The 10,420-nt window shown below is 34.7% G+C and overlaps 1 protein-coding gene across 1 annotated transcript in view; it reads right to left on the bottom strand.

Moving 5' to 3' along the window:
* Positions 1–1,205: 1,205 nt before the first annotated feature.
* Positions 1,206–10,420, bottom strand: part of LOC126739393 (laminin subunit alpha) — a 328,515-nt gene continuing 319,300 nt past the window's right edge. The window contains exons 52-55 of the mRNA XM_050445058.1: positions 6,999–7,106; positions 6,832–6,943; positions 6,604–6,771; positions 1,206–1,707 (exon numbers count right to left, since the gene is read on the bottom strand). Of these exons, the coding sequence (XP_050301015.1) occupies positions 1,442–1,707; positions 6,604–6,771; positions 6,832–6,943; positions 6,999–7,106 (654 nt within the window). The 3' untranslated portion in view covers positions 1,206–1,441. The remainder of the gene's footprint in view (positions 1,708–6,603; positions 6,772–6,831; positions 6,944–6,998; positions 7,107–10,420) is intronic.

The following is a 10,420-nucleotide window of genomic DNA, read 5'->3' as shown; positions in this document are numbered from 1 at the left end:
AGACAGCAAATGTGGTTTCAGCATGACGGAGCGCCGGCTCACTTTGCTGTACAAGTACGCGAGTATTTGGCTCAGCGGTTTGGGCACCGTTGGATTGCCAGAGGTGGAGCAGTTTCTTGGCCTTCTAGGTCACCCGATTTAACGTCGCTCGATTTTTTCTTGTGGGGATATGTAAAGTCTTTAGTCTACGAAACTCCAGTAGAATCAGAGCTAGACTTAATGGGACGAATAACTGCAGCATTTGAAATCATTCAAAAAGAGGATAAAATTTTTAGTATAGTCCGGCGAAATCATGTGCGGCATTTAAATCGGTGTATTGAGGTTGGAGGAAGACATTTTGAACAATTGTGTGATGGTATCATATACAAAAGGTAAAAATAAATGCATCAGATCCCATTTAGGTAATTAATATTTCTTCTAAATTTAAACGCGTCTTTTGCCGTAGTGGTGTAGTGACACATTTCCGGACATGGGTTCCTATAATCAAATGGATTCTACTGTTGCACTGAACAACCCCTAGAAGTTTGATCCCACAGTTCTGAAACACCCTGTAGTGTTTATTAAATTTATATATTTGTTGTAAACATGGACATAAATATGACATAAAAATTATGTACCCAGTATGTACGATGCTATTTGTGAATGGCAAATATAAAATTAAAAAAAAAACCACCCTGTAGTGTAAAATCTAAGACGGTTAGGACATGTGCATAGGGACATTTTTGCTTCATTTCCTCCAATGACCAGGCTTGAATGAACTTAATTGTCTGAACTACTTTGTCTTTTGATGGCATAGTTAATTTTTGTTTAAAACGGTTTTACTCAAACAAATTTTTTTTTTCATATTACTATCTTTAACAAAACCTTTTAAGCGTATTGTTAGCAACTATTATTTAAGGTGCCAAAAAATCTAAACGAGGACGGATAAAAAAATACTGGTATTTTGTATTGATATGGTTTTTCTGATACAAAACTATGGACCAAAATTCCAAATATTTTTCATTCCGATTTTTGAGTAGTTGCAATAGCTCGCAATTCACAGTGCAGAGTAAGAAACCACGGGTCTATTAGAAGTCTTAGATCTATGTATATGCTTTAGTTGCTCACTGCCTTATAATTCTCAATTCATAAGGCATCTGAGGAACTGGCAACTGAGGAATTACTTATTAGCCGCCAACTTCGACCCCTCAATAAAACACAATATATTAAAATTTCAAAATATTTATTTATACCACCCAAACTTGCGTTTAAGTACAAAAATGATCTGACAGCAGCATAGACATAACATAATAAACATACAATGACATTTGTTCACCTTCTTCCTATTCTGATATACAATAAAAATTATTCAGAAAAAAAGGACAGTTATATCTACAACAAACTGATTAAATCCTACATTCTATATATGGCACTACAAAAGTAAAATTATAACTTATGGGTCTTAATCGGTACGACAACTACCAACAGTAATGTTACCGCTTGCGGTAGTAGTAGACAAATCGATGTAATCGTTATTCAAGCTGACATTTTTGATGCAGCCCACGAAGGGAATGCGAGACGTGATTCCTCTGACCCTTTTAATTAGTCGATGGCCCCCCAAGAACAGGCCACTGCCTGTGTCACTGGAAACAGCGGCTGGCGCTCCTATTTTGGGGTCGGTGAACATGTTGTCTACCGAAAGGGTGACAACGTTCTTGGATTTTACGGCTGAAACAACAAAATGAAAAAGATCAAGATCCAATTCAAATTCATTTTTTGCGTGCTTTTACATAATATTTGTTTATCCTTGTGAAGTATATGATTAAAATGAATTTTAAGTCTTAGGTTTGTTCCCATTGCAAAATTCTTACAAGTTTGATGCTGTTTTCAAACCATTCTTGATACGCATGCGTAAAATATTACAACCTCTGATCGATTTGAAACAGTAACTGATTTTAGGCGAATAACCGAAGCATTTTGGTTTTTACCAATTTCCGATTGGTATTTACCAAAACGTTTAGGTGCTGTCGGTTTTTAAAAAGTGATGTTATCAATATACTGTTAAAGTTGTCACCAACATTAGCGGTAAATACCCAATTGCCTAGTAGTTTTTAATTTTTGGTTAAATGGTTATTTAAAATGCCAAAACATCCTTAAAAAAATAATAAAAATATAGTCTGAATTTATACACGTTGTACTCTATTAGCCGAAGTTCTGTTGAAGGCACTTTATTAGAAGGGATATATTTCTCCTTCAAAGCAAGAATTATTTCTTGCGTTTCGGAATAAAGTGACTGCCGTAAATGTTTTAAAACCAACACGAAATTTTCATTAAAAAAATCGACAGCCAGTAAGCATATAAGTCTTATTCTTGGATTAGCAATATCAACATTACAAATAGAGTTAGTCATCATGGATATTCAGATTAATGTAACAAAAAATACTTCCAAGACAACAAAACATAGATCCTAAATAATGGCCAAATAAACGAAATTAGAAATTATAGGAACTATAAACATAAGAAATAAATACCAGAGATTAGGACATATGATTATTTATAAAGGAATATTATGTAAGAAATGAGAATGCAGTACACAAAATGAAGTTGTTTTTGTTTATTATTTAATATTAATAATCAATAAACACTGGTTGAACCAAAAATTTTACATGAAACCAAGTTGTGACATCAATGTAATTGCTTGGCGTGTAAAAACCAAGGATAACCGCGGTAATTACCAATAAATTGTGGTTATCCGCCTAAAATCGGTTAGTCTATGGCTCTACACGGTGTTTCAGAACTATGGGATCAAACTTCTGAGGGTTGTTCAGTGCAACAGAAGAATCCATTTGAGTATAGGAACCCATGTCCGGAAATGCGTTACTACGCCACTACGGCCCTAAGTCGCGTTAAAATTTCTAAAAAACATTAATTACCTAAATAGGATCTGCTGCATTTTTTACCTTTTGTACATGATACCATAACAACAATTGTTTAAAATCAGAGCTTATCAATGTCAATTCTCAATGTCATGTTTAAGAATTTTATAGCTTATAATTTTTAAACATTTATTGCTAATGGAAAACTTTCCCAATCAAGAATTGGCGGATATGCATTCGGGGCAACAAACTACAATGCACGAGCAGCATCGCGGTTGTATCATAAACGTTATCCCGAATGACAGCATCCTGGATACAAAAAGTTTATTGCGCTTCATCGGCGGCTCGCTGAGACAGGGATGTTTAAGACCAAGATGCATGATACTGGTGTTGCTCGAACCGTAAGAAGGGTCGAATTTGTCGATTTGAAGAGGTGCTTCAGCGAGTTGACGATAAACCATCAAATAGCACACGTGACGTCGCTAAGAATATAAATACGTGTAACGCTTCTGTCTGGCGGGTACTACACAACTCCACAACTCCATCCTTACCACTTCCAGAAAGTTCAAGGTATGACTGCAGCCGATTATCATCCTAGAGTTTAATTTTGTCGATGGCTTCTGGATCACATCATTGCACAACCAAATTTTTTACGATATGTTTGTGGACCGATAAAGCCTTTTTCACAAGAGACGGTATTTTTAATAGTAGAAATAGCCATGTTTGGGACGAAGAAAATTCTTATGCAATTTTTCCAAGAAAACATCAGACTCGTTGGTTTGTCAACGTATGGGCAGGCATTGTTGATGAATATTTAATTGGGCCATACCTTATACCGGAACGGTTAACAGGACCTATTTATCTGCGTTTCTTAGAGGAAGTTCTCCCAGAACTCCTTGAAAATGTTCCACTAAACGTTAGACAGCAAATGTAATTTTAGCATGATAAAGCGCTGGCTCACTTTGCTGTACAAGTACGCGAGTATTTGGCTCAGCGGTTTGGGCACCGTTGGATTGCCAGAGATGGAGCAGTTTCTTGGCCTCCTAGGTCACCCGATTTAAGGTCGCTCGATTTTTTCTTGTGGGGCCATGTAAAGTCTTTAGTCTACGAAACTACAGTAGAATCAGAGCTAGACTTAATTGGACGAATTAAGTCTAGAAATAAATTGCAACATTTGAAATCATTCAAAACGATCAAATTTTTAGTGTAGTCCGCCGAAATCACGTGCGGCGTTTAAATCGGTGTATTAATGTTGGAGGAAGACATGCGGCGCGGCATTTCAAGAAATTAATTGATTCTTTCAGGAATTTGGAAAGTTAAATGTCTGAAACAATTTAAAAAACTACATTGGTAGATGTTTAACATTCAGTTCAAAATCATCAAGAATTTCTTCTGAGAATTTTAATGAACCAACGGTTTCTTTGAAGCATTTCAAATAATTTACTGATTTATCCAGCCAGCTGGCAAAAACGGCTAAAACAATTAAAAAACGCGCGTATTGCTTAAAAAATATTAGGAGGTTTTTGCTGACATTTTATTAATTAATCCGTTTTTTTATATTTCAAGTAATTTATTGATTCTTCCTTAAATCGCAAAATGGCTAAAAATTCCTGGAAAAATTGTTTTTTTGCATATAAACCATCAAGAAGCTCTTCCAAGTAAATGCATGAAGAATGAATAGAAATCAATATAATAGTTAATTGTTACTTCGAGGCATTTCAAAATTATTGATTTTTTCCATTGATTGAAGTTAAAGAAGATAAAAGTAGGTACATACAAATTGAAAAATTTAAACACACAGAAGAGTATGGTTTTATAAGCTAAATGAGAATAAAAAAAGGCATACTAGCAATTCAGTCGGTTATTAAGCTCTGTGACTCATTGACCTACCAATCTTTGAGTCTTGGCCTAATTCATGCTTAAAAGATTCAGCTCTAACGCAGAACGCGATCAAGTTCTAACATATTTGCACCTAACATATCAATATTGGAAACCAATGTTATGATTGATATTGTCAAAAATTCTTCCAGGCATTGCAATGATTCAATTGCTTCTTGAAAGAATTTCTAGTAATCCAAGAACAAAAAGGGATCTGCAATAATCTCTGAATTGAGCCTCAGTCATAAGTCTAATAGATAGTAATTCTTCGCGGCATTTCAAGAAATTAATTGATTCTTCCAGGAATTTTCCATTTATCACGTTAATACGAGCACCGTAATGTGGTTTAGTGGAAATCGGTTTAACATAATTCGCATGTATTAACACCCGCATAGTAAACCGGTTTACCTTAAATCGATTTAAATAAGTGAATGATCCAGTTTCAAAACGCTTTAAACTACCGTTTAAACACCTGTCACCACTCAACCGATTTAACTCCCAGTGCTACCCACACAAATGTACTTAAATGCTTTAAAAAAAATAAATAAACAGATATTTTAAGGTTATATGTTAATTTTTTGCCAAATCATTTTGTTATCACTTGTTAAACTAGTCAACTTTTCAAGTAAGAAACTAACTAGTCAGCTCAACCAATTTTTTTTTAAATCCTAGGTTGGCAATGGTAAACAGCTGTTTCATCTTAAGGCGGAAACCCTTTCTTATTCTTTTTATGTAAACACTAGTCAAACTGAATTATCTCTAAGCCGGTTTAGCCGCTAAAGTAGTTTAATTGCCCGTATAAACTTGGTAATTGAAGCAGAAACATATAAATTGAAAAATTTAAACATACATAAGAGTATGGTTTCATAACTTAAATGAGAATAAAAAAAAGCATACTAGCAAGTAAGTAAGTTGCTGAGCTCTGTGACTCATTGACCTACCAATCTTTCAGTCTTGGCCTAATTCATGCTCAAAAGATTCAACTCGAACGCAAAACGTGGTCAAGTTCAAACCTTTGCACCTAACACATCAATATTGTAAGCCAATGGTATAATTTACATTGTCAAAAATCCTTTCAAACATCACAATGATTCAATTGCTTCCTGGAAGGATTTCTAGTAATCCAACAACAAAAAGCGATCTGCAATGATCTCTGAACTGAGCATCAGTATCATAATTCCAATAGCTCTCTTCTCTGCTAGAACTGTCCCACAGTATGATTCCTTAAGCCTAATGAGAAATAAACAAAGGCATAATAGAAACCGAGTAAGTTGCTGAGCTCCAGAGAGGCGCCTTCATCTACGATGATCACGAGAAATGTTAATCCCTGTGCCGTATTTACTCTAGTATTGCTAGAGGAGAGCAATCTTCGAGTAAATTTTTGATTAACGCTCAAAGGATTTAACTCGAACCATAACCATTGACTGGATCAATAGAACCTAATCATTTCAGCAATGGTACAATACCCTCTAAGAAATCTTGATTTAAAAATGTAATTTGCAACTATTTTTGCTGTCATTTATTTAGGCTTAACATTTTTAATAACCTACATTGTTCCTGTGGACAGAGAGAGGATGTTGACTATGTTTTCCCGAATTCCTGCATGAAGTTAATATTTAATTTTGATGAGGGATGAGTTAAATATGAATTCTTATATCAAGAGGTACCCGAAGCAAAATTAGTGGCCATCGACTCATTCCTTAGAAAAAGCAGTAATAGTAGTTCCAGTCTATACACACAGAATAAAACCTTTTCTTCGTCGCGGTACTTCTTTTGGACAGAAGGCTCATCGTTCCTAATAGCCTGGATTTTTTAGAACATTATAACCAATTCAAGGTTTGCTAAAATGAAGATATGGTCGTAGACCTACCTTGAATTTCGTGCCATCTGCCATCACAAAGACTGAACGTATTATTATTTCCTGAAGAATAAGTAGCCACCACTGGTCCTCTACCATTTTCTACTGTTAGTCTTAGCTGTCCATGCAACATTTCTAATACCAAGAAGTCTTTTTTGCCATGGACGGCTAACAAGACACCTGGAATAAAGAATAATAATAATAATAATATATGACATAAAAAATGTAAATAATGTGTACCTGTATTAACTCTAGGTTTAATATCCATTTTAATATTAAACATTTCTCCTACATTATACCGCTCTTTTAATTTAATGTAGGTAGTGTCTCCTCCGCCAAACCAAGTACCAGTCTAAAAGGATTAGTTAAATGTCTTTTAATTGATCGAAAAGGGCCAATTTACTTACTTCATAGTTCTCTGAACAAGGTATCACGCCGTATACTTTCGGGTTTTCCAGAGGTTTATTGTTCATATTGAAGTTCCGTATGCAGCCGTTAAATTGTGCGGTAGTGTTCTAAAATAGAGTCATGTTAAACAGTATAATAGTTATTTCACATTTAGTACTCAATTAAACTTCCTGTTTAATTGAGTACCATTTAAATAATTATTTGAATATTGTTCATGTCAAATAGTCCTCTCTTTTTATTTGAGAATATATTAGAATCTTCCAAATTTTAAACATTTTAAATCATTCTTCCAGGAAGTTGGAAAAATACCTGGAAGAATGCAATATTGGTTAAGTACTAAAGAAAAGTATTTGTTCTTTGTCTTCTTCAGGGCTCTATATGAAACAGAAATAAAAGACTAAGTGTAATCAGCGTAGACTAAGTGTAATAAGGTGTACGAAGCAAACCTTCAATGCTTAGAACATTGAAAGACTAGAATTAGTAAACAACAACTTTGTTTGAGTTCAACATGTGCTTAGCGACAAGGGGACATGTTTTGCCTATTAACATATTCTTCGATTCTCTGTTGTCAAGTTTACACGCATTTTCAAAAAAGGCAATTTTCAGCTATATATCAATACATATACAGGGTGGTTCAGTTTAAACGTCATTAATTTTAATACGTGATAGAGAATTTAAAAAGAAATAGACTTTCATTATAATTTTTTTCTCAGAAATGTTTAATAACAAAGATACAAGGTATTAAAGTTAAAAATAATTATTTGTTTATTTATCATAACTTTTAAGCTACCAGCTCAATTTTAACTAAATTTCGCATGCAGGTTATTGTAGTAAATTGTCAATTACTAATGAAGCCAATTTTTATTGAAAAAAATTGCCAGTGGCGTAACATTCGTTTTTCGGGCTAAACCGCAGGTCGGACAGAAAAATTATTCAGACATAAAATGAAGAGAATCTTATTCTCTACAATTTATCTCGGGCCCAAAGCTGTAGAACAAAAATTGGAAAAGCGAGGGGGCGCCAAAGTCACCAAAAATTTCTTTTTCATATTTTGCACTGTCAAATATATATGTTCTCGCTTGTGTATGTACATTGCATAACATGTGTTGCAGAAGCTGTTTTACGTCGCCTAAAGTTTGCGCATCGTAAGACTAAAGTAATTCTAAAAAGGTATTTCTACTCCCCTTCTTTGACAATATTTTTAGACAACTCAAAAATATTTTGGGTTGCATTTTCTGCAAAGACTGTGGGTTGTTATCGGAATCGCCCATGTGAAACAATATAGAACTGAATTTGTTAACATTAATGTAAAACAGTACTCCATAAATTAAAAAAGAACATATAAAGAGAGCGCTGTACGTTCGGAAAATTGACTTTTTGGTAATTGAAACGTTTTCTTACTTGCACAAGGTGAACAATTCAGTAGAAGAGAAGAAAAAAGTATGCCAGTGATAAATCTGTATGAGGACGCTGCTGAATGTGACTGATTATATTTAAATGAAGCACTTAAATGGATGGAATACTAAGTGATAGCAAATGATGTTGATCGATATCAGTGTTACTACTTTATTCAGCAACATGGAAACCATGCAAAAATATAAAAACGATACAAAAATATGGCTTTTTTTGATTTTCTTTGTTGGTGGTTCTTGAACTTTATCTACTTCCAAAGAGCAGTTAGAAAACGTATCTGAAGTTGACGTTTATGCTTCGTTCAGTACAGAAGGGTTCTTTGTGGGGCTGGGGTATTGTGGCAATTTGAAAATTTGCGAAGGTAGATCCTCAACGTCATTCTCCTCCAAATTAACCCGGGAAATGTTACGAGAGAGTGAGCGAAGAATGGTCACGTGGGGACTGGGAAAGAGAAAAAATAACGCGCCGGCAGCCAGCTGCGTCCCTTTCAGACTCGCCGCGCGGGTCATTATATTATAACCGCTGTATCTCAAAATCGGCTAATCTTACAAAAAAAATGCATACATGAATTATAGAGGTTTTTGTTCTCTACATTTTTGTAATTCTTGCGATGTTAAAAAAATAATTCCACAGAACAAAATGGGAAAAAGAAATTTTTGGTGACTTTGGCGCCCCACCGTGGACTGAAATCCAATATTTCTGGACAAAACCCCTAAACGTGTGACAATCAAGTCGAATGTACCCCAAGGTTTTTGGGGTCGCTGAATTCAAAAATTATATTTGTTTCTCAAAATTCAAAATGGCGAACACAAAATTGCGGCCAAATTGTATAAAAAATAGCGCTTCGAATTAAAATCAACTTTACGTTTTCGCGGTCGCTGAATTCAAAAATTTGATTTATTTTTTGAAACTCAAAATGGCGGGCACAAAATGGCGGCCGATCAACTTTTATTTACGTTTTCTGGGTCGCAGAATTCGAAAATGGTATTCATTTTTTTAAATTCAAAATGACGGAAACAAAATGATGGGATTTTTTGCAAAAAACCAGTATGTATTGTATTGTAACCAGTATTTTATCATAAAATTTGACTAACATTTATCTTACAACAATAACTTCAATCTTATGAATAGTTGTTATCATCGTTAGTGTCATAGTTGTCGCTTTCATCTGTCAATTGTTCATGTTCTTTGTTTCTTGCACTGGACTGATCACAATCATTATTATTCGTACAAGTTAAAAGAGCAATTGCTTCTGGGAACAAACTTTTTCTTCGCTTTGCTTTTGGTTTTTGCAAACTTTAAATCAATGCCGCAGAAAAATGTCTTCCAACGTACTTTCCCGCGAACATTTTCGGGAGAAATCTGCAATTGCTCACATCCTTATTCCGGGCTTCTTCTGCCTCTTCCGATAGTTGCCCAATAGGAAGAATCGATTTTTCAGCAATTTTCGCACCACGAATTAGCACCTTGTGGTCAGTCGTCGACATGTTGTACCATGGATACAAATCAACGAACAATCTCGCAGTTTTTGAACAATATTCGTCAAATGCAATATTAATATTGAAACCACTTGACAGAACCTGTAACGTAAAATGAAAACGTTTGATCAAGTTTTCGTCGACGCGACTCCAGAAAATATTCGTTTACGGGGAGAGGGGGAAAAAAGGTTGTGTCAACCCTATTTTGTACATGATACTTTACACAAAATGAAATACTTCTTACCTTAGCGGGATCTCGCGCGATCACAACTAATTTGATACACACAATTTTTTTTAATACAAAAACAGCAACGTAAAGCAGTCAAATTTACACCTTTTTTACGATAACTCGAAAAATTTTAAACATTACTTTATCCACACATTAATTTTGCACACATCTTCACGATCATTTTACATGTCGTATGATGATTGTAACACAATTACTCGAATCTGTACAATGATTTTCCAGAGCGCTGAAAAACTTAGCGAACAGCTGAGTCACAGACTCTTCCCGAATAGGTTACCTTTCG

This window comes from Anthonomus grandis, chromosome 8 (genome assembly GCF_022605725.1).
Source record: "Anthonomus grandis grandis chromosome 8, icAntGran1.3, whole genome shotgun sequence".
Classification (NCBI taxonomy): Eukaryota; Metazoa; Arthropoda; class Insecta; order Coleoptera; family Curculionidae; genus Anthonomus; species Anthonomus grandis.
Note: the sequence above shows the minus strand (reverse complement) of the source record. Positions and strands in the feature narration are given on the sequence as shown.